We start from the raw sequence: 24,393 nt of genomic DNA, 5'->3' as shown, positions 1-24,393 counted from the left end.
AGAAAAAATCTCAGTGCTGCAAGCTGACTTCCTGGAAGAAAGAGAAAAGGTCCAAAGAGGACAAAGGAAGTTGCCAACTCAAACCTAAGAACTGTAAGAATTTCCAGTAAAGTGATCTTTTACCCCATGATTTTCTTTTACTGCATTAACCTGTCAATATCATCTGAAGTCAGGGTTGTGGAACAGAGGGAGCTGTGGCACCATGCCTCTCCATGCTCATCGGGTGTGGTGGGGAGCGTTACCTGGGGTTGTATCTGACACATTTTTCCCAGCCTGCCCAGTCTACAACAGGAACTTGAGATGGAACTCAGCCAGAGTTATATTTAACACTTTATTCAGCTTTGAAATGGCTAATGCATTGAAATAAAATTGTTTTAACTATAATCTTGTGTGTGTTAGGCCCTGCCACTTCCTTTTACATATCCTCACATTTATCACCATCAGCTTAAATAGCAAGGAAGGAATATTACTGACATGACCATAGATGTCTCAAGGCCTTACCACTGTACCTTCTCTTTCTGTTAGCTCCAGCTATTGCCCGATCACTGTCTACCCGGTCATATACAATAATGCCCCATTACAGTTGGAATGGCTTGTTAAACTTTACAGCACTTAGAAATGCTCTTGAGGCACCAAAAATGTTTTGATTCAGAATGGAACATATAATACCTGCCAAATTTGCAGGTTTGAAACCACTTCCAATAAGAATTAAAAAGGCCCTCTTCACAGCTGAAATAGGGCTATCAATACTTGACTTGTCTGCCCATGTGAAATAGCGGGTTCTTTTCTCTGACGTCGCAATTTAGTTTAAAATAGCTTTGATGATGACAGGGTACATGAGAGTGATAAAACCATAAAGATGACAGTCTAATCTTACAAAGATGACCGATCACTGATAAGAGATTAAGTCACACAACATTTGAAAAACCAGATTATCTGTCTGCGAGGATGGTGTATGTGTACACCTCCTGCCGAGCCATGCTGAGATGCCAATGACATACAAAGATACTACTTCTTACAAACTAGAAATGCTTTTCTCAAGCCATTGGGTTGAAAGGAAGAAAGAGAGTGAGAAATAAAGAATCTCTGATCTTATAGTGAGCTTTTTTTTTCTGTCCAACATTCATTTTTCAGGCTATTTAGATGTACAGCATATAAATAATTTAGAGACACTATAAAAGGATCTAAATTAGCCAATTCTGCCCTATAATTAGCACTCACAGCTATGCTGGCAATGGGTGGGTGATTATTAAACACCTTTTATTATCAGTTTTATGTACTACAATAAAAATGAAAATTATACTTACAAGAATTATTAGGCATGCTGGTCCTATAAAACTCCATATAAAGTTATTCTTTGTGCTGAGCCAACATCTGAAAAGTAAACAGCACAAAACATCTTGAATTGTGCGAGGCTATTGTGACTATTGCATTCTCACGTACGTTCATTTGAACCCAAAAACAGCAACTTACACTTCTGTGGTGCCGTAGTACTTGTATCCGAGTGCAGCAGAGATGCCAACTACCACAGCTGGACTTACATAGCCAAAGACATAGAAATTCTTGTGCAAGAAACCCTTGTTATAGATGACTCCCACAACTATAAGGTAGAGGTGAATGCCTTCAATACACATCCATGCAAATGCAGCTAGAAGGAAATAATGGAGTAATCCAGCAGTAATTGAACAGATGAGCTAGAAATTCAACCAGAGAAAAGCAAGAGTCACAATTCTATTAATATGTCTCTTAATATTGCAGCACATGCACAGCAACCTAGCAATATTCAAGCAGCAGAGCAGCACATATGTAAGGCTGATTGATAAGATCTTGGCCTGTACCTACAAGCACACTTGTTCATTAGTGTTTTCTATAACAACTGCTAAAATAAAAAGATGACATTCAACTTAAAATCAATGCATGTCTTTACAGAAAAACTGCATTAACAAATTGACATGTTTCATCCCATTTCTACACCTGAGAATCATGGTTACATAATTTGCTGATTTAGACAAAGCCTATTTTTATGATTTGATACGCAAATAAGCTTTATGAGCAATTATTTCTAAAGGAATTTTTTACAATGAAATGTTCCTAAGGTGATATTCCACAATCACTATAATAGTGCAGCCTTAGGGATTGCAGTTCATGTTTTTTTCAGGTAATTTTAAATCCTATTCAGCAATTTACGATATAGCTTTTTTGATAATTTATGCATGATTTAATTTCCTAAAACTATTCTGAGATGCAAGAACCAACAGTCCTACTTGTATGAAAAGTGACAGATTAGTCAAGACTTCACATTTAGACAGCAAAGGCCCACCAACCAACAGTGCAATGTCTTAAAGCTACCATGGGACCGCAGCTCTGACCTGGCTTTTAGGAAGAATTGTCATCACAGAGAGCCACCAACGTTGCTTTAAACAGCATTCAAACAGATGTGAAAATGTCAACCACACTTAGACCACATTTAGTTAAAGTGAGAAAGTTTAAATGTAACTCGTGGACCAAATTCAACTTGCATCATCTCAGATGACAGCTCTATCTCTATAGATAACAGCAAGTACAGGTGATCATCTTATAGTTCCTGTTACTTGACCAAGAAGTCAGTATCACTAGGCTACTATATACTGGTAAATATAGTACAAAATATTGGAAGTAAGGGATGATGGTATCTTATACTGTATATTTGCTTTACAACATAAACTCAAGACACAAGTGAAAACTACTCACCTTATTATTGTTCATATTAATTCCAATCAGGAAAATAAGTTCTGCCAGGAAAAGGCTGCAGCAGAGGTTTTTGTGAATTGTCGTTCTAGTGCTTTGAATTTCACTGAAGAACCAGAATGTAAAAATGCACATGGAGAGGCAAATCAACGAAATAATTATTCCTAGCTGAGTGATTCTTGTAAGAATGTTATAATTTGTAACACCCTGGGGGAAAATTATAATATAATATTAAAAAGAATAGCTTTGTATGTTCTCAAGAAAAAATGTATTCTATAATACAGTTTTTTTCTTTTTGAATATTTTGAACAAAATATTAATCAAAAATGTTTGCAGTTACAGTGCAAATGCAAACTTTGCATAATCTTAAAAGCATTATGTTTTTTTTTTGTGGGGGAGGCAGATATAACTGTAAAGGAAATTAGTAACGAACTGTATATTTTCTGGTATTTCTTAGCAAAACTTTATTAACATCAGTATCTCGTAATATGATTTAAAAATCATATCATTTTAGTGAATGACAAACACACTAGCAGTAGAACATATATTAATATGACATGAACATTTTCTAATATAAAAGGACTTATCACAGCAGTGACTTCGATAAGCAAAATTGAATAAGCGTCTTACCGAATTTACAACATGATCAAAACAAGACTCTGAAATAGCAATCATTTCAAACAAATGCTATTCCAGATATCTAACAGGAATGTTCTCTAAAGAAACACAGGGTATTTTAATATTGGTTGTGAATATTTTTGTATAGGAACATGGTTATGTTTGCTGCTTGGTATTCACACAAAGAATCTCTGAAATACCTGACTGCGCATCAGCATAAGGATAGCATTCAGCTAACCAGAAAATGTATTGAAGTTTTTTTTTCGCTAAATAAAGGACCAAAGATTATCCTCCTCCCATTCTTCCTTTTCCAAATAACCATATAAGTACCGGCAGAGGTCTTAAATGTGAACTGAAGGCTTAGGATGCTATTTAGCAAGCAGGAAACAGCCTCTATCAGCATGAAATTCACAGTGTGAGAGTACTATCTCAATACAATATATTCATGCTAATATTCTGCTTGCTGTCAGTTCTGATACCGTATAAAGCTGCTTTCTGAGACAGGACACAAGCTGCTGCAGATTCCCATGTGGACTCTGGAAATCTATGGGGCTTCTTAATGTAAGAATGATAGAAATTGAGTGGTCGTTCTCACAATTTTGTTGTAGTTGTGAGCATCTATGTTTGATGGTCATAAACTTCCTTCCTTTTACTGTTGATGATGCTCTTCTGATAATGCTGTTACAAACTCTCAGAAGAGCCTTTAAAGGAGATTTTTAGATGCCAAAGTTAGACAAATGGGTGGCAAAGCTTTGCTCAAGAGAAACTGTGGGCCGTATGGTTACTGACCACTAATGAAGGCCAGTTAAATCCCATGGCAGTCTTAAAATGTGATTTAAAATTAAAAGCAATGCACCAAAAATAAGCACAACAGACTATGTATTGGGAACAAGATCCTTTGCTGCATCACTGCTCTGCAATACTGCAGAAAGGACACACAGAAATTCAAACACATAGGGGAAGAATTTTGTTTGCCCAGTGCACAATAAATTGTGTGTTTGCTGAATAATAAGGTAACAACCTAAAGGCAAAAAAGTACATAAATTGCACTGCAATAAAAATATAACAAATGAAGATGAAATAAAGTATTGATTAAAACAATAAATTAAAAGGGCACTTACAACAGAGCCACCTGAGGACATCAAAACAGCAAAATGAGTCAGATGATTGCATTTGCATGAGATATGAGTGGAATTGGAATGTGTCAGCTCACAGCCTTCTGTAGCCCAGTTGCCATTCATTGTGTCAGCTGAGTAGTTCCAAAACGCACATTTAATATCTTTATCTGCAGTCTGGAACAGAAACAAGATGTTTTACTGATGGCAAAAGGCAGGATATTTCCCATCAAGAGACCTCTCTTGCATTACCCACTGCAATTCATTAAAAATTCCATGTTTCCATTGGAAGGCTGGGAAACAAAAAAGCACATTGGTAAGGCCTGTTCCAAACAATTAAAATGTGGCTTGGAATGGAAGTGCTTTATTCACAGTTAGCACTTCACCAAACATGCAGGCTAATCAGATTACTGAACCCATTTGGCGCTTACCAACGTATTAAAATTTTTACCTACTGGAAACACTGTTATATATGCCCCTGCACCTGCTGAACATGGACTAAACCCCAAGGTTACAGTCACATTGCTTGTAGTCCATTTCAAATAAGCAGCTCTAAACCTGAAGCTTATTCTATGCATTTTACAGAGCAGCCTGAGAGAAAGCCAGGGTCATATCACACTTGGTATATCAGGTGTGATTACAGCAATGAATAAGACCATTAATATTACTTATTACGGATAGTGCATACAAACATTAGTCAAAGATCAGCTCTCCAGTGTACTAGATAGTGTATAAATATATGCAAATTTATAGAAAGCTGATCTCTATCTCAAATTTTACAAGGCAAGTAACAAATTAAAAACCTACATAATCAAGGTTAACACCTCACCCTTCTCCCACCTCCCTGCACAGAGTCATTTTCTTGTTTCCTTGCGATATGTAAGATGATTCTTCACACACAAGTGAAGCCAGCAAAATCTATGTAAAAGTAAAGATCCCAATTATAGAATGATATATTCAGATTTCACAAATAGCAAAGGTGCTATGCTATAGGTTCTTCTATTACCTGTTAAATTTTTGCTTTAATTTCTTCTTTTTCGCAGTATATATATATGTCTGATAAACTTTCAAGAAAAAATAAAAACCTAAATATAGAACAATCAGGAAGCAGTAATATTGCTTCTGACAACTGCATTTTATTCATACTACAGCCAAACAAAGATGGCGTTGCTGCCCTTACATTAGTCTAGTAGAACTTTCTAGCAGTATCATATTCAGCACTGAAGATGCTACATTTGAGATCATTATTTATTTCTCTGATACAAGTAAACTCACAGTAGCAAACAACAGAATTATGTCTGAATATATCATACACAGCACATACGGTTACATCACACACAATAATTAGCTACTGTTTTGTTTTGAAGTTGATAACATAAAAAAAAAAATATCTTACCTTGCTGTACTTTAATGTAAATGTTATTTTCTCGAGCTCATACAGCGTAGGTGGATTTGAGCTAATTGCAACAGCTATAACTGATGAGCTTACTGTCTGTCTCTGCTCAGAACTATCTTTCGAGGAGCGGTTTTTAGGCGATGAAAGCAAAGAACCAATATTGCTATACCGCAGAAAGACAACTGCAACAGTGCCTATCAATCAAACAGACCATATTTAGTAGTTTGAGGTTTTTTATAGAAGAACAAAATTGAAGACATTAAGGAAACAATAAACAATAGACATAATTACTGTTATTGCATAAATATGCAAAACAGATGGAATCTTTGTGGCATACTTATAAAAATGTTTTAGAGACAATGAAATATAGCTTTATTTAAAACAATGTAACCACCATTAGAATTAAAAATGTGTTCACTTTGGAAATTCTAATTAGATGCACGCATACCTATTTTTTCTAGACTAATATATGCATGCTGCTGTTCCGCAATTGGCTTCACATGTGTTATCAGGTCTCATAAACCAAAACATCTCAGACCCGGTCCTCTCTGAAGCATGTAGCTTGCTTTGAGTTCCATTACAGTGGAGACAAGGGGGGAAGGTGCAGTGGGAAAAAGAATCCAAAGGTATTTTGGGATGTAGTGCTGATCAGAAGTCATGCTTTTCTTCCCTGTACCACAATAAACCACACTTTTGGATGCTGATAGGTAGTGGGTCTCAGATTAGCTGGAAGATTAAGACTTAAAAGCATTTTTTGGTGTGTTTATTGGTTTAGGTGCATTAATTCTGGAGCTTTTTAACCACATTCATTTAATTTTAGTACTGGACTATTGCTAGTTATAAGACATTTCTATAGCACTGTGAGGTCCAAAGTCTAATTCAGGACCTTGTTAGTTTTGGTCCTGGGGAGCATGCGTTCTTGCATTAATGAGTTGCTCTCTAAATAGAAAAGAGGCACTAACTTTTGGAGTGACACAGAGCAGGGGGCTGATCCAAAGTTAGAGAGCAGATCTATGGCTTAGAAAGGGATAAAATTCAGGTCTCTGGTATCAGTAATCGGTGTTAAAACTTACTGGTCCTCCCTGTGAGATAGTCATTGTGGAAATAATGGTAGAAAAATCAGTGTTGAGACAAGAAGGGGGTAGGTGAGATGGTGATAAAAATGCCTTGACTCTGTAGTTAACAAGACTGCTGCTAAGTCTTAGTATACTGCACACCTGGTTGTTTACTAGTGGAACAGTTTATTCACAGAGTTTATTAACACCGCTTCTCTTTAATTGTTGTCTCCTACCATTGGGTTGATATTCCTCCTTCTTCTTTGGGGAGATCTTTATGTAATCTCCTTCTGTGTACACATGTGGGTGAATGTGTTTCATGTGGTGAGAATCAAAAGCAAAAACCTTGAGTGCTGCAAAAGAAGAAAAATACTGTAAAAATCACATTATCCATTATGGCCTAAGATAATTTACAGTTGGATTAATAAATGTGCTATTGAATTCTATAATTACTGTAAATTTCAAGAATATATCATTGCGCCATTATTTAAAAAAAAATGCTATTAATACAGCATGTTTGCTTAGCCTTCTGGATTTTGTTATTTCCATGCATACATTTTGCTTTCATACTTTTTACTCTTTCCATGAGAAATATAGTCTTTTATTTACCTTGCATTAAATTAGGCACTGGAAAGAATAATGTAGGTTACTTTAGGAAGAGCTATTGCTTTATTAAAAATGCATTTCTGAAAGGAACCACAAATCACAATTATAAAGAGCAAAACATAAAATTCTCTACTGAATAGTAAGTTTTGATAAAAGCCAATTTTTGAAATGTATATATTTTATAGTTATCTATCCATACTACCAAATGCACATTACATAAAATAATGATATGTTTTGTCAAGAAGAAAACAAACAAGCATCACCCCTCAGAATGGAAACTGCATTAGAGGACATTGAGCTCTTTACTCAGTTCATTATAGTGCTGAGTTTCCGTCACCCAGGATAGAAATAAAAAAAAAGTACAGTCAGGCCTTTTATAGAAATCAGAGCTAAACAAAAACAAACAAATCTAAAACTTGACTGATGGAGGAGTATCACTAAGCTAGACCATCTGCATTGCTTATAGCACAGCACACAAAAATAATATGAGCTATTCAATAGACCAGCTGTCAGAAAATGTTCATCAGGACATAAGAAATATTTTTTTGTTGTTGCTGGAGTTTTGAAAAGCATACAGTTCAGGAACTTTCACTATAAAAAGTGATGGATAGAGAGAGGTAACGTTGTAGGTCCCAAAATACATGTGTGGGATATGTATGAGCCTCATAGAAAACATATTCATGCTGAGAAACAATAGCAAACAATTACAGTGTTTGCAGCCAGTATGGAAAAGACCTCACAGAACTACCTATTTTGGAACTAAAGCAAGCCAGAAAATGATCAACATATTTCAACGTAGATATTCCTTTCCATTCTTCTAATTAGCTTCTTTTTGTCACTTTGGTTGACTGGTGTCAACCGATTCCTCTCTCCTCTCCATCTTCATGGACTCAGCTCCATGGTCATGAGAGAGCTTGTACCTCCAGATCAGTGGTGGATAAAGAGGGGTTTTACAAGTAGCTCCCAGCAGTATTATGGATCTGCTGAACACTCAGAGGTGCTCTGAACTAAAACATATCTATAAATCTTTTTCTACAGAGCTTATTTCACAGAACAAATGTCTTCCTGTTTCCTTCCTTCCTTCCTTCCTTCTTCCTTCCTTCTTTTTAAATTCACTTTTGCTAATTTAGTTTCAGAGAGGTGAGAAAATAGAAATCTGATCAGATCCAGTTTGGGTACACTCCAAAAAAACAAAAATACATCAGTGACCATTGCCAAAGGAATCAACAACACTTGATTACAGATCTTCAGAAGGCCTTAGTCTGCTTCTTATTCTGTAATAAAAGTAAAGCTCCCCTAATCACAGAAAAATGGGTAAGAGCTGGTGTGAAGACGTCAATAGGCAGGGAGAAGGTTGGAGAGGAAAATAGTAATCGGAACTACTACTCTGAAACTTTTCTTAAAATAGAAATTTTCTGAAACTAAGGCCACACAAGATCTAACTTCCAACCTTTATTCCAATTTTATTTACGTTACTTTCACTGAACCAAAAAGAGACACAAAGTTTTAAAGAGCCAATTCAACTTTTGCTACTGTTTCTATGAATATAAGATATACAGGATATTTTTTGTGCATATAAGATAAATCCAGATTCACTACAAAAGTGTGACTATAATGAGAGATTGAAAAAGAATCTGAAAGGATAGCTTCCTAAAGCCTCTCAAGTTTTTTCTGGGCTCAAATGTTCAATCTTTGAAAATTATGATACTTACACCAAAAGTTGGGTGTTAGTTGTAAAACTCATACAAATTAACACCTGAGTGTTGCACATAACACCATTTCTAATCTCTGTAATTGTGCTGAAAAACTCCTCAGTGTAATTCACATCTAAAGTATACCTTAGATTAATTTTCTATATCTTACCTATTTCACTTGCATTAGCATCTAGCTGTATTGTCTTTTTGAAGTTTTGCGACATGAGAAGTGTTGCTTGTTCTGCAGTATGCAGCAGCTTAGTCAGACTCTGTCTTTGGTTATCAATAGGAAGCTCTTCCCAGATGGTGATTTTATCTTTTTGTAAAAAATTGTTCACAGTGTTAACCAAAACCTGTAAATAAAAGGATATTTTAAAGACTCATACACTACTTGTAAAGAGAAAAGCACAGCTTTAAGGCTCAATTTGCTCACGTTAATGGTTGTGTTATGGAGTGCTTCATTGTCAGGAACTGAGTACTGCATGGTATTGAGTGATGAATAAGATAATGCTTCAACATATGAAATCACATCTACAGGCAAAAGTGGTCCCAGAGTATTCCTATTAATTTCTTGCAGCATCTCCAGGGGTGTTTTCAAACGTCTAATCTGAAAAATACAGGAAGTCACATATTAATGAGAGAAATAAAGTCGTATTTCTGTGAGAGAACATAAACCCAATGCTAATAACTGATTTCTGTGAATTAACAAGAACAGAAGGGAATAAAAAGAGGCACTATTTAAATCAAGAGTTTAACATATAAAGCAATGAAAAACTAAGAAAAAAAATAGCTAATGACTGGTATAACATTAACAAGATAGTATGGTAAAAAAAAAAAAATAAAAAATCACCTATCACTACACCCTTTTTTATTTATTTAATTACAACTGCAGATCAGTTTTATTTAGCATAATACTCCAAAGTGGACTAGTAAGTGTGCACAAATAATTCAATGTCAATTGATATGGTAACTAAGAAGAATCTTTTCTGTTAAAATTTATCTGAAGAAGTGGGAGCAAATGGGCAGTGTTTGAGCATTTTGCAATGCTTTTTTTCCAAAAGCAGATTATAAAACACGCAGTTTATGGGAACTGAATTTATGAGCTACAAAAACCTACTTACATAACACAGTTAGTTTAAAAAGTAATATGTTAAGAGGGTGAGATGTACATTAAGATTGCAGTGTCATGGCTGAATAAGAAAAGAATTCACACTCTACAATACTGAAATCTAATGAGATGCTATCTATCCAAGAAAAAGTAAGGTCTGTATTCTCTGCTGTTGAGTAGATTTTATGGAATTTGCTTTGTCTTTGATTGCCTCTGAACAGAAGAAGAACACAGCTAAAAAATAGGCTAAAATCTGGTACAGCTATTTACATAAAACAGAGATATTATTTTATTTTGACTTTAGTATAACTACATATTTTTAAAAAATCTTACAGAAACATCCTTGTGTTAGCATTCACCATGTCTTTGCAAGTAAACATTGGAAACATGTTAATGTAGCATACTATGTCGCAGATTAAAACAGAAAGCATTTTAAGAAAACAGTCAAATAAAAGCTTTTAATTTAATTCTGGTAACTTGGTCAAATTGCTTAAAATAAAATGCAAATGTATATCATTAGTTTTAATTTATTCATGCTTACGTTTCATTTATCCTTTTAAATCAGACATTATTATAGTTGTACACTAATTAATTCATTATTAATTGCATCAGGAAACCTTGGTTTCTGCTGAAAAAATTCTAGAGTCCTAAGTCTGACTCTATAAAGTCTGTGCCACTTTACATATTAAGTTTTGAGGAGCAAATATACAAGCATACCAGGATGTTATAGCTCTTTTGTGGATGAAGGTCTGCAATGAGCTAGCAGTGTGCCCTGGTGGCCAAGAAGGTCAATGGGATCCTGGGGGTGCATTAAAAGGAGTGTGGCCAGCAAGTCAAAGTAAGTAATCCTCCTCCCCTTCTACTCTATCCTGGTCAGGCCTCGCCTGGAACACTGTATCCAGTTCTGTGCTCTCTGGTACCAGAAAGATAGGGATCTCCTAGAGAGAGTCCAGCAGAGACAAAGCTGATAAGGGGCCTGGAGCACCTCTCTTACTAGGAAAGGTTGAGCGACCTGTGTCTATTGTTCAGCCTTGAGAAAAGAAGACTCAGAGGTGATTTTATTAATGTTCATAAACATCTTAAGTGTGGGAGTCAAAGGGACATGGCCAAGTTCTTTTCATCAGTCTGTGGGGACAGGACAGGAGGAAACGGCCATAAACCGGAGCATAGGAAGTTCCGCACCAGTGTGTGAAGGAACCTTTTCACATTAAGGGTGATGGAACACTGGAACAGGCTGACCAAGGAGGTTTTGGATTCTCTTTCTCTGGAGAGACCCACCTGTATAGCCTGCTGTAGGAGGCCTGCTTTGCAGGGGGATTGGACTTGATATCTAGAGGTCTCTTCCAATCCCTACAATTCTGTGATTCTGTAATTCCATTTTCTATTTTGTCACTTGTTGACATTACTTTTGTGTGCTATCTTGCTGCCTTCCACTCTGAACAAGCAAATAATTGCACATCACCACATATAGCAATGTGTATCATCAGAAATTGCAGAAAGAGTTGAGTGATTACCACACTTCCCAATTTTTCATGCATCCTGACTTACTTTGCTGGAAACAGAACACATAGATTCCCAGCAAGTTATTACCACGATTTAAACATATAGCTCAGTTCAAATAATTTGAAACTATTTAAAAGATTTCAGTAAACACATTTAAGTTCAATTCTATGCTTCAAGCATTTGTTGAAAGCTCCTTAAGAACAATTCTACTTGACGTAACAGTTTCAGACAGAAACAATTAAAGGATTTGCAAATTAATCTATAAACCAATGCTACTTACTTCTGCTAAAGTTTTATTAACATGTTCTGTTACACAGTCTTTGAATAACTCACACTTGGCCTCTGGTTTTTCTGTAAATTAAAAAATACAAACACAAATCTAATTATGTATTGCAGTTCAGTTGATATCCAATATACATTGTAACAGCTCGTGTCTCAGTAGTTCCCCAAACCACTGGCATTCTGAACCCATGCACATGCACCCCAGCCTCAAACTCCAACCTCCAAGACTTGGCCTTGGCCACAGCTGCTGCTCACACAACAGTAAAGCAGCAATGGGCTGGACCCTGAGCTTTGGCTTTGCTTTGGAAGAGAGTTTGGCCCTTTTCCTTGGGACTTCCACTCACAGGAGAAGCTAAAAAACAGCTTGAATTTATACAGAGAAATACAGATTTGATGACTGTAAGGAGACATCCATTATTTCAACTGGGTTTCAACATTGTTTAGTGAAAATACATTTATAAAGGATTCTATTCTCAGGAAATGTAGATGTGAATGCCTTGCCTCTTTTTTATGTCTTGCTGATTAATCTAACTGAAGATAAAGAGGCACTGGTGGGTTTCTCAGAAGATGTAGCTCTATAATAACACATAAACCTTTATAATATCATGTACCTTGGCAGGAAGTGCCATCATTTGGCTTAAACTGCAATTTTCCTGTGGATGGTTGATAACCTTCCTTACAGGAGCAGTTAAACCCTCCATCCACGTTTTCACATTTTGCATGATCTCCACAGGCAACAGTTCCTTCATTGCTGCACTCATCTACATCTGCAAATATTGTGAGAAATTGAATTTTTTATTAAGTATTTACAGACTAACACCTTGCTGCTTTGTTGATAATAGCTCTGCATACTGCAAGCAGTTTCATAATAAAATTTCATGGAAGAAAAAAGTGAAAACTAAAAAGGGAAACTAAGTGACAAAACACCTGCCAATTATAATACTTAGGGATTAGAAGGATAAATCATAATTGATCATATTTTCATGCCACACATGTTTTACTATATAATGCTGCATTGTTCATATTTTAAAACCATGAGCTTAAATGTTAATTCTATCATAACGAAACACTCGGCATGATGCAAATTATCTGAAATCCATTTTCCAGAGATTAGACTAAATAGATTTTCTCAGCCTTAGTATTCAGTTAGAAAAGAGAAAGAAAACATCAGTCTTTTGTTTTAAGTCGTGGCTTTAAAAAGATGCTACAAAAAAATCACTCTATCTATCTCGTTAATCTAAGATTTAAGCTCTGTGCCTTTAAAGTGCTCACTAGGTCTTTTTTTTTTCCAATCCAAAGGTAGAATGCATATGCCTAACATGGCTTTTGCCCTTCTAAATAATTTGCTGCTCGGTAGACACATTCAATATAAAGGTGGGGCACTGTCCAAGAGCAAACCTGATGAATTCTGGTAAGAGAATCCATGAATTGATCAATTTAGGAGCTCTGTGTGCTGCTGCTAGCTGCTATAGGGATTATTTTGCATTAGTTGGCTGGCTGACAGTAGAGAGCAAATAAACTCAATGGACTCACTGGAGAACGTAAAGTAGGAACAACACCAAATAATTCTCAAGAATGAAGTAATGGACTGTGAAATACTGTGTTAGAAAGGAGAAAAATGTGAGCACTTTTGGGACAGGTATATTTGACAAAAAGTTGAAAAATGAAGAAGTGACATGAACGGATTTAAAGGAGCATAGTGAGAAGAAAAGAGGCTGAGAACTTAAGGTAAAGCTGGAAAGGGGAATAGATGAACTGGAGAGGAAGACAAACTGAGCTAAGAATGAGGATGGTGATGAATTTGAGTAAGAAACTGGTGAAAAAAAAGAACTGATTAGCTGATTATTGGAGGATATATCTACCTGAATCGATAGGAGGCCTTTGTGCAGTTAGACAGCTTTTTAAAGCAAGCAAACAGAAGGCAGGCTGGAAATGCACCACAAGTATACAGGAACAATTTTTATGCTCTTCTTTTGATCTAAAATTGCTGATGGTTTTCAAAATGGAATAAAACAAAAATGAACAATAATGTCTGTGATACAAGGTTGCAGGAGAATCAGAAATTGTGGGAGAATAGAAAACACAGTGCATGCCTGCGAATGTATCCAGGGATTGCAAAAAGATGTCTGAAAGATACCTGGCAATCTGCTTTTTAGACATTCTTTACTAATGGCAAAAGAGTCTCTATAATCAAAAGAATGATTTTTTTTTTTTCAAATATGAGGCAACTGTAAAGTGTGTTTGAACTTTTAATGGAGTACCTCAACATTTCCTACATACACATGCTTTCTGTTGTTTTATGCAATTCCCAAGCTCTGTTTTCTGCTTGTAATCATAAAGCTCTCCCTAGCATTCAAGATTTCCTGAGGTCCCACAGCTTGCTTTCACATCCCTATTTTGCTCACTGAGCAGTGGCCCTGCTTTGCACATCTAAGGCTGCATTTTGAAGCAGCGGTCCAGATGCTCCCCTTATAGAGCCACCCAAATGCCTGTGCTGCACAGGAGAAGGATGCTGGGATCCCACAGCCCCTCAGCACAGCCACCTCTGCCCTCTGGGGAGAGCTATGAAGAAGGCTGTGTTTGGGTGAGTGGGAAAAAGCATGAAACTTACACAATGAGGTTAAATTACTATTATCTGCATTAGGGTTTTGGGTTGCTAATGCCCCCATCTGCAAATGTTTCTCTTTAATGAGCTAAGTTTTGTGTTATTCACATTATCCTGTGGCCTCAGTACTTGTAATCATGGGGCCAGCTATGTTTTACATCAATGAAAAGTGAAGAAAAGTGGGGAAAAAATAGGATACAGTGTTACACATAGGCTGCCACATAATTAAATGCTGTCATTAAAGATAAAGGCTAAAATTCCTACTCCTGGCACTGAAATAACTTCTCACACCAGGAAATTATAAATCCCTTTTTGAAACAAGTGCACTCAGTTCCCTGCTCCATGACTCAGTGTGAGGCAGACAAACTTTGAGCGAATTGAAGTGCCAAGGGTGAAAAACACAATAACAGTTTGTGTAACAAGAAAACACATCAGCCTTATCCTGAGATTTCTCTGGCCTTGTTAGCTACAAGAAGAAGGATATGCATGTCTTAATGGGAAATTCAGTAAATAACACAGTTCCAAAACACCAACAAATGAAAACAGCCTTTGCTAAAACTTAGAATGACTTCTAACTATATAAATATTTGAATACTGTCCAGATTGCCATTGTTAGCTATCTGCTTGCCATGCGATTTAATGTTCCAAGTATTTAAAAATTATTATGATAATTTCCTTTCCATGAATCTAGTTTGATAAATCATTTATTTGCCATTATTGGGCATTCATACAAATTACTCATCTTTTTGTAATTATGTCACGTATTAAGTGTAATGGAGATTTTAATGAGAAAGCAGGATTATCCAAAATAACAGCAGAAACTCAAGCACGAAAACACATCTCTGGCAACAGGATGGCTATTTAAAGTCTGATAGAGACACCCCGTTGAGTATATGCAAATAGATTTTCTGCAGTTCAGTTGCCCATATGGAATGAGTCCATATCATGCCTAACTAATTTACTGTTTCCCAGAGAAAAAATCTTCTGGATGACAAAATTGAAAGGCGATATGCCTGATCTTGAAAGGTACTAATCAGCTTCATATTCCTTTTAAATCAATAAGATTTTCAGGGACAGTCAATTTGTTACAATTGCAGCAATGTTGCTTTTAAGTTCCTGCTTTGAAATACTCCGTTGTAGCTGTAGGTTTTTGTTTCTTTATATTTTGTACTTATGCCTTTTTTTAAAGAGCATGCAATTGTTGGATCGCACACAGACAACAGCTTGCCAGTGCTTTCAGCAATTCATTTTCACCTGAGCTTTCGGGCTAGGACCTCAAACCATCCTCCTTGATCTACTACAAGAGCAGGAGTGGGCTGCCAAGGCTTGTGTGTGCAGTCTTCACAGACAACATTCCTGAGCAAAGGTTGAAGAATAGCAGCTTTTTAAACAGAAGAGCATTTGCCATAGCTCTGCAAAAAGCCCTGGCCTTTTAGTAAATATTCAAAACAAATCCTGGAGCTGAACTTTGAAGCTTTTATAATAGCTCCAATCAGAAAATGATATCACCAACACCACTTAGGCTAGTGTGAAAAAAGATTTATAACCTTTTATTTTATTTCTGTGCTTTGTCACTCCTCATTTACTGCAGCAGGCAAGGAAATTCCAATTAAATTAAAAGTACTGAGAACAGTTATTATGTTCAGTCTGGCCAATTACTGGATTGTACCTACATCGCTTTGATTCTTCACCAGTCAGTCAAGACAGCTTGATGTCTACATTATACTTTCTGCTTATTAGTAGCTTGCAAGTGACTGAAAAGTCCATTTGCAAAGGACTAAATGTCCCTCCCCATGTCTCCATACTGTAGAAGGGAGCAGCATACATAAAGTAGAAATGAAAAAGCTTAACAATTGCTCAGGTAAAAGAAAGGTTGGCAATGTGGTATAATGCCATATCCCCCACTTTACAATTCTCCTGTCCCAGTAAAGGATGTGATGGAGAAAGGCTACCTTTCCAATAGCCTCTGAAGAAGCTGACAAAAAGCTGAAGAAACCTAATAGCGTGTTACTGGAAAAGGCTGAGTGGCACAGATGTCACTTTCATTTTAAAGATGGCTATTTTCACGTTTTTACTTTAGTGACTGGGACAAAAAAAAGTAGACCTTAACTGAAGCTTAATGTTCAATAAAATGTGAAATCTAAGGAAAAAAAACAAACACACGGCTTTTACAAAGTAAACAGATTTCTTATTCAGGACAGCAGAAAAATGTCCTCACAAATATCATATATCTCCATTTCCCTTCTTCTCTGTCTCTTTCTTTCCCTCCCTTCCTACTCTCCAGTTCCTCCTTTGTCAGCATATTTTATTGTCATCTATTCACCAATTCTACCTGATAACATAATGAAATAGTGCTGACAGTGCAAAACCTAACATTCTGGTGAACTGACGTTTCCCCAAGTTCTCTTTTGATTTACTACCTTGAGATTTATAGTTGCTTTGTAGTTGGAAGATCAATATAATATCTGAAGAAAAGAAGAATGCACTTGTATATATATGCACGTAGACTCTGAAATGCACTCAGATACTCAGTAGTGTACAAACTTTTACCATTGGGAGCTTCATACAGGTTTAATGGCATTTGTCCATAAACAAATAGGTTGCATTATATTGCACTCTCCAAAATTCCACTGCTGTATTTTAAGGTATTGGCACATACATTCTACATCAGGTTATAAATATTAGAAAGGAAACTTAAGACTCTACAGATTCTGAAATTATTTGGGTAGGATGAATATTTGGTAGCTTTGCCTTTTGATTTGTACTGAGTAACTTGCACTGTGATCAGAACTGCAACCTGATGTAAGCTTCATATAGAACAACCTGGATACAATACAAGCTGCAAGTCATACCTACTACCTATAACAGCAGGTCCATTGGGTACGAAATATCATATTAGAGCTTCCCTGACTGATAAAGTGGAAAATTAATTGTGGATCAAAAAGGTTGTCTTAAGGACTTCCTGCTTGGTAAGATAATTGATACACTCATTTAATGAGAAAAGGTGCCCACAGGTAATTTTTTTTTTCAGTGTGAATTTTAGAAGCTTTCAGCTCCTCCCATACGGATTTTCAAAATAAAAAAATGGAAAAGCAGTTAACTAACCCTTAGTGGAGAATAAAAACAGATTGGTCTGCCCTGTAAAGAGAAGAGGGCAAAAGAAAAAGACATTAGCAAGCTAGAGGTAAAAAGCGACACAAAAACAGTCAGAGAAATAAATTTGAAGACAAAAGTTCTGAAGCTGAGGAAATGTCGTAACTGGTAAAAATCAAAGCATGGACCAGAAGCCATAAGAATATTTACAGCTCAATGTGCTAACAGTCTCAATCTCAGCTAATTTACAGACAATTCATAGTGGCTGGGTAAAGCAGCCTCTTTTGGATGTATGTGAGCAATGGGCCAGAAATGTTGATTAGATCACTTTCTGGCTTAATATGCAGCCATTCTGCTGTTATTAAAAGCAGTAAGAAGAAGAGAGGTTGTCAGCACTCACAGGCACACAGGAGACTATCTAGAATGAGACATAGACAGCATAAAGGTTTAAAGGGCAATAGATTTATTTCTCATTTTCCCACTCCCTGAGGACTGTTGCAACATATAGAGAAAATTACCAGAACTTTGAAAAAAGAGAAATAGTTACAGTTCTTCCATTCAAAGAAAATCCTAAAGGATTGCATAGATGTTCAGAAAAAAAAAACAAAAACATTTTTCGAGAGAAGTTTTCTTCCCCTATAATCTTGAACACAATCCATTCAACTGCTATAGAAACAGAAGCTGATGGATGGTACGAGAGGTAGGATTACTGATCTTTTTCATTGCTTTTGGTCAGATTTGAAAAATTACAGAAAATATCCAAACCAGAGACCCCAAACAAAAGATATTTGGAGCACAGTAGGTCATACATGTAGGGAATTGTATTGGTCAAGATTAACCTGAATGCAGAATGCTTTGTCACTCTGCTTTGTTTTAAGAATACTACCAACTTGTTCACAGATCAATCAAACAGTGTCATAAAAGACGGGATTGGGGTTTTCTGTATCTCCTTAATTAGATATCTATTTTCTAAAACTATGACAAATGGATTAAAAATACTGAACACTGCATAAAGATTGAAATGTTACTGAGAACACTGGCAGCTGCAGTATTATCAGAGAGAAACATTTGCCCAAAAACTAGAATATTAGTTTTGTACCAGTCCAAATTGTTGGAATTTTACTTTCACGCTCAAACACTCACAAATCTAAATGCATTTTGTTAGTTTTCTATAATTAACAGAAACAATAAGAGAAGAGTGACAATGTAAAACTAGTTGGAAGACATTAATAACTTACCTACACAGGAGGTTCCATCATTAGGTACAAAAGTTTTTTGACCATTGCTGGATTTGAAACCAGGTGCACACATGCAGAAATAACTTCCCACAGTGTTTGTGCAATTGGCATGCTCTCCACAAGGCTGAGTAGCATTTTCACATTCATTATCATCTGTCAAGACACAAATTATGGAGAAACACATTTGCATTTGCAGATTGAAGAAAACAGCCAAGTAAAAACTTAATTTGGCCTTCAGTATTTTATTTATATAATGTTTGAATGCTGAGCTGGCACTGTTTGTATAGATATTCCATTGCCAAGGATATAATCAGGTGTTCAGCAGCTCTTCTCTGCCCTCATCCTGAGCGAGCTAATAAATGAGAAAACCAATGGGGTATTGAAACAAATGTCTTGCATATTCAGTTGGAATAATGGATTGAGTCAAGTGCATGTTCTGGTATAGTTGATTTGATAATATTTTTGGTACCCATAATGATCTTCACAAATCTACAGGTAGAAAATCACCCTAAGGAAGAAGTAACCCACTGCATTCATTAACATTAAAACAGAATCAATATAGCTAAATTGAATTTTTTTTACCTGGTTTGTTGAAGACTATCTGTGGTATTTCTCAGCAGTACCAGAAAATAAGCTTACAAAGTTTGTCTTACTGACTGAATCATAGAATGGCTTAGGTGGAAGGGATCTTAAAGATCATCAGACTCCAGCACTCCTACTGTGAGCAGAGTTGCCAAATACTAGATGACTGAGCTGTCATTTTTTCTTAGTTATCCCAAAGATCTTAACAAACTAATGAGCAAGACTCCTGGCTTGATCTTAACATCTGCTTATCAGACTGGAAATAATATTCACAACACTAATAATATCTTTCCAAATAGCCCGTTTCTCCCCAAGCACCTCAAAACTCTGAAACAAACAAACAAATCTCAAACAAGAAGACACTGAGTTCTCTATTTTCTACATCCTGAGAAAGTAAAAGAGTTAAAGGCTTCCTGAAGTCTGCTGGGATTTTGTTCCTGTTCTCAAGTAAAAGGTACTTGTAACATGATGAATGACAGGAAAGAATTCTAACAGGGAGAGAAATAATAATTTATTGCAGAAGAAGAACGATTAAGGAGCATGACAGAGAGAAGAAATATGATTTCAGAAAAGATGCCCAAGGATGAATTTCAGAAAGGTGCTTCTGCTTCCCAATGGCCAGTGTTCTCACAATGTGTTCTCAGAGATAGGATACAGATAAGCATAGTGTCATGTAAGTTAGGGAAGTAGTAAGATTAATGTACATTAAGAGCTGTAAAGCATTACAGGAATAGATTTCTGCAATGTAACTTAGTCTCAACTCCCAGAGTAACCCTGGCACAGAACGTTTTTCAGAATTTAAGTCTGACATAATTTTGAATATTATTCAGTTAACTCAGAGATGCAAATATCAATTCAGAATGGCAGCTTTCCTCAGGGAATTTGGGTCAACAGTATTAAATGGATTAAGCTCATTATAACTAAAAGTGAATGTAATTTAATGAGGAATCCAAGTATAAGAGGACTGCCAACACATGTCAACAATATTTATTTTACAGCTTTGGCATTCATGAGAATACAGGAGAGAAGGTATATGATTTGGATGGAATGCCAAGGTAAATCTAAATTAGTTTAAGTGAAAGTAAGATGGAGGGAAAAGTGCTAATCCAACTTCAGAGACTGTATATGGGAATATGAAAAATCCAGTTTGGCAAACGGCATTGGGAAGAAATTATACTTACTAGAAAATAACACGCATTGGCTTTGGAAAACCTGTGGGATAGAAGGTATGGAAGCTAAGTGGAGACACTGATCACTGCAGGACTTTACTCAAAGTAGGGGAACAACAGAGCTGAGGAGATAAAAAGTGCAGGATATATGCAAAATCTCCCCTTTTGGATTTGTTTCCTAGGATCTCAAATATAAGAATCAAAGTCTTCACACTCAGCACTACTACTTTTCAAGTGTGACAAATTACTTGTAGAAAACACTAAAATGACTCATACAATTATCATCGGTATCATATTTACAACTCTGTTTAATTAACTTTACTAGGTTATTGTTGTTTTTCCCAATATTTAGAGTATATATAAGATTGGTGACTAAATTCACTTAGAATACTTATACCTGGACTTAGAACCTCTGGGATAGGCTTGTCTTACTTTTCTAAGAGTAAACAAGCCTGTTCTACAGCTAACTTAGAAAAATATGTTGTTTTCAGTAACCGAGTTTGATGCACTTGTCAACACAAGCTTGGGTGAACCAAATGTACTTTACAGTCTTTATTCACTAATTGTGAGAGCTAGCATAGCTGCACTTCTGTTCATAGTCACTCTACATGCAGTGTTATCAATGTCAAATAGCAGGATATTTGCTTAGCCTGTTCTTCAAAGCAGCGATACTGTGAGACTTTTGTGGTGTTTTTTTTTTTATTTATTTTTATTTTTTTTAAATCCTAAACAGAGTCATAGAATCATTAAGGATGAAAAGACCACTAAGATCATCTAGACAAACTATCAACCCATGCCTGTGACAGCTCTAGACCATGTCACTCGGTGCAACATCCACTCTTTTCTTGAACAACTCCAGGGATGATAACTCCACCACCTTCCTGGGCAGCCTGTTCCAACGCCTGACCACTCTTTCTGTGAAGAAAGTTTTCCTAATATCCAACCTGAACATCCACTGCAATGACTTATGACCATTACCTCTTGTCTAACTGTATAGACGAAAGAAGCGGGAATGCAAAGGAAACATCTCTTATGTACCAGAAAAAAGAAAAATACAGGGCAGAGTCCACACATGGCAAAAGTTAAGGAAATGTTTACCTTCAGTGGCTCGAAGCCAGAGAATTGTCAGGATCAAGATTTTTAAGAAGGAGGGACATGATGTTCTTGTACTTTGTCTCCAGTTACATACAAAATATGCACACTGTACAAGATCAATAGTTAGAAATCATACTATCAATTGCTCCATTTGGAATATGTAGACAAATGCAATAAGGTAGTCAGTCTTCTATTAAGAAATACTGAGACATATCAAGTGACTGAAAATTTTACCACATTCAGAAATGGTAGCAATTTTATCCCATTTTCAGAAAGAAATAATAAGATGCTTAAATTATAGAAAATAAAGTCCAGCGCATCTTCACTATGGCATGATTCCCAGACACCAGCTGTATGTACTGTCAAGGACGTATGGTCTTGTTTATTATCACGTAATTTGAGAAACATCAAGAACATCTGAACAGAATAATAGAATCTTAAATTGTAAACACAGAAATGGAAATTTTAAAGAGTTTAGTTCATAAGCAGTTTTCTTTTCGCTATTCCCATCATCTAATGTAATACTGAGCAGACCATGCTGGGGGATAATTTACTGACCATATCCTGCTTCCATTGAAATTAATGGTATTAAAGTCACTGACATAAATTGGCCCAGAATGGTGCTCACTATGAAAAACTACCAGATCAATGAGAAAGGAAGCAAGGGAAAAAGTTAAGAAAAACATTTTATATTCAGTTTTACTAAATGTATTTAAATAATCTGCCTGACTTCACACAAAATATTTTACAACATTAAAACTGATGAATACATTTAGTTGTTGATATAGGCAAAACGTTTTTTTTTTCTTCAGATAACAGCTAACGTGAAGCTTAGGGGATTGAAGATAGTTTACAAATTTTACAGAATTTACAGTGCTATTGGATTTGTGATTTAAGGGAAGTCAGGAAAAACAAAAACAAACAAACAAAAAGAAACAAACAAGAAAAGGATTTATGGACAGAAAATTTTTTAACAAACATTTTTCCACCAAGAGGTATAGCTTAAATGACAGCAACAGTATAATCCAACTGCTTTCTTGCTACATGATTTAATTTTTGCATATGCATTCACAACCAGCACAGATAACCACTGAACACTGCAGGCAATACTCAAGAAATCCACATTTCTTTAAAGATATATTTATTTTTTTCTTCTGGTTAAAAAAACAACAACAGAAAACAGAGACTTCTAGACTGGTCAAAAGTCAAAGTTAATTACTGTGCAGCAGAGTGTTGGTAGGATGCTTACATAGCACAAGTAATGTAGTAATATAAAATAAAACTGATGTAAAACAAAACTCCTTGAAAATGCAACTGTGTATTTTACTCTGCATAACTGTAACGTGGCTAGATAAAACTAGTTGATAACTGCATGCAAGAATTTCTCTACTGGTGTCTCAAAAATGTAGAAAGTTCTAAAAAGTAAGCATATATACGTATATCTGAAAAGGTAATACACTCCTTCCAAACTTTTGAACTGAGGTTGGTATTTCTGTATTAAAACTGTATGAGTAATTACTATGAGAACACAATTGATTTAGGATTAAGTAGCCTCACTCAGAAGTTCAGGTATTAATGGAAGTTCTCATTCACAGAGGAAGCCGAAGAGGATTGTTGTTTGAGGGGAAAAAAAAAATAAATCTCTCTTTTACATCACATACATAATATTGTTTACTGAAAAATAAAATGTGTATGATTTCTGTTTAGCATTTATTGAGCATTTCGTCCTTTTAGAAATTTAAAAACGTATGAAATTTAAAGAGGAAAAATGATTTGTGGATTTTACAAACATGAAGCTGTTGGAAACTAGAGAATTATGATAAGATTTTTAGGAATAAAGCATAGAGCAAATTACTGAAATCATATTCCACATCCTTCCCAAAATGCAAGTTTTACCCTTTTGTACATACTGTTTCATTACTGGGTGGTTATAAAATTTCAATCTACAATAGGAAAACTCTGGGACAACTACAGTTACAAAATGACACCATTTGTTATTATTGTGACAAGCACAAGAGAACACTTTGATTTATCAATTCTAGATATAGGATTTCTGTAATGCTGTTTACGTATTTTACATGAAAAAGTGTCACAAGGGGAACTTATGGCAGTGAGTTTGTCAAACCAACAGCCTCAAAGGATTACCATTGCACTGAGTACCTTTCCACGATAGACGTTATGATTATATGATGACACGTAATATGAAGAATTAGTTTTGTGGTGAAGCCTGTGATATTGATTCACAGTTATACAGCAGAATGTTTTTTTTTTTTTTCTTTGTTAAAATCAATTTAAGGAAACTAGTTCTCCCTTTAATTAACTAACAAGCAAGGCTGAAAATACAGAGTAAGCTGAGCATGTTTGGTCCTCATCAATCCACATAAAATCAGATTTTTAGAGAAGTGAAACTACATATCATGGAATATATTCTGGTCTCTCTGGCAGGTATTGAGTTAAGTTGACAGCAGCCAGGCTCATGGTAGTAAGTGATTATGTGACCTAACTGA

At 35.8% G+C, this 24,393-nt stretch overlaps 1 protein-coding gene across 1 annotated transcript in view; it reads right to left on the bottom strand.

The window, feature by feature from the left end:
* ADGRL4 (adhesion G protein-coupled receptor L4) overlaps positions 1–24,393 on the bottom strand; it is a 47,811-nt gene that overhangs the window by 16,945 nt on the left and 6,473 nt on the right. The window contains exons 2-12 of the mRNA XM_019618847.2: positions 19,041–19,193; positions 12,716–12,871; positions 12,103–12,173; positions 9,645–9,818; positions 9,381–9,564; positions 7,148–7,264; positions 5,857–6,050; positions 4,467–4,637; positions 2,731–2,934; positions 1,474–1,694; positions 1,308–1,374 (exon numbers count right to left, since the gene is read on the bottom strand). Of these exons, the coding sequence (XP_019474392.2) occupies positions 1,308–1,374; positions 1,474–1,694; positions 2,731–2,934; positions 4,467–4,637; positions 5,857–6,050; positions 7,148–7,264; positions 9,381–9,564; positions 9,645–9,818; positions 12,103–12,173; positions 12,716–12,871; positions 19,041–19,193 (1,712 nt within the window). The remainder of the gene's footprint in view (positions 1–1,307; positions 1,375–1,473; positions 1,695–2,730; positions 2,935–4,466; positions 4,638–5,856; positions 6,051–7,147; positions 7,265–9,380; positions 9,565–9,644; positions 9,819–12,102; positions 12,174–12,715; positions 12,872–19,040; positions 19,194–24,393) is intronic.

Source organism: Meleagris gallopavo, chromosome 10 (genome assembly GCF_000146605.3).
Source record: "Meleagris gallopavo isolate NT-WF06-2002-E0010 breed Aviagen turkey brand Nicholas breeding stock chromosome 10, Turkey_5.1, whole genome shotgun sequence".
In the NCBI taxonomy this organism is placed as follows: Eukaryota; Metazoa; Chordata; class Aves; order Galliformes; family Phasianidae; genus Meleagris; species Meleagris gallopavo.
Note: the sequence above shows the minus strand (reverse complement) of the source record. Positions and strands in the feature narration are given on the sequence as shown.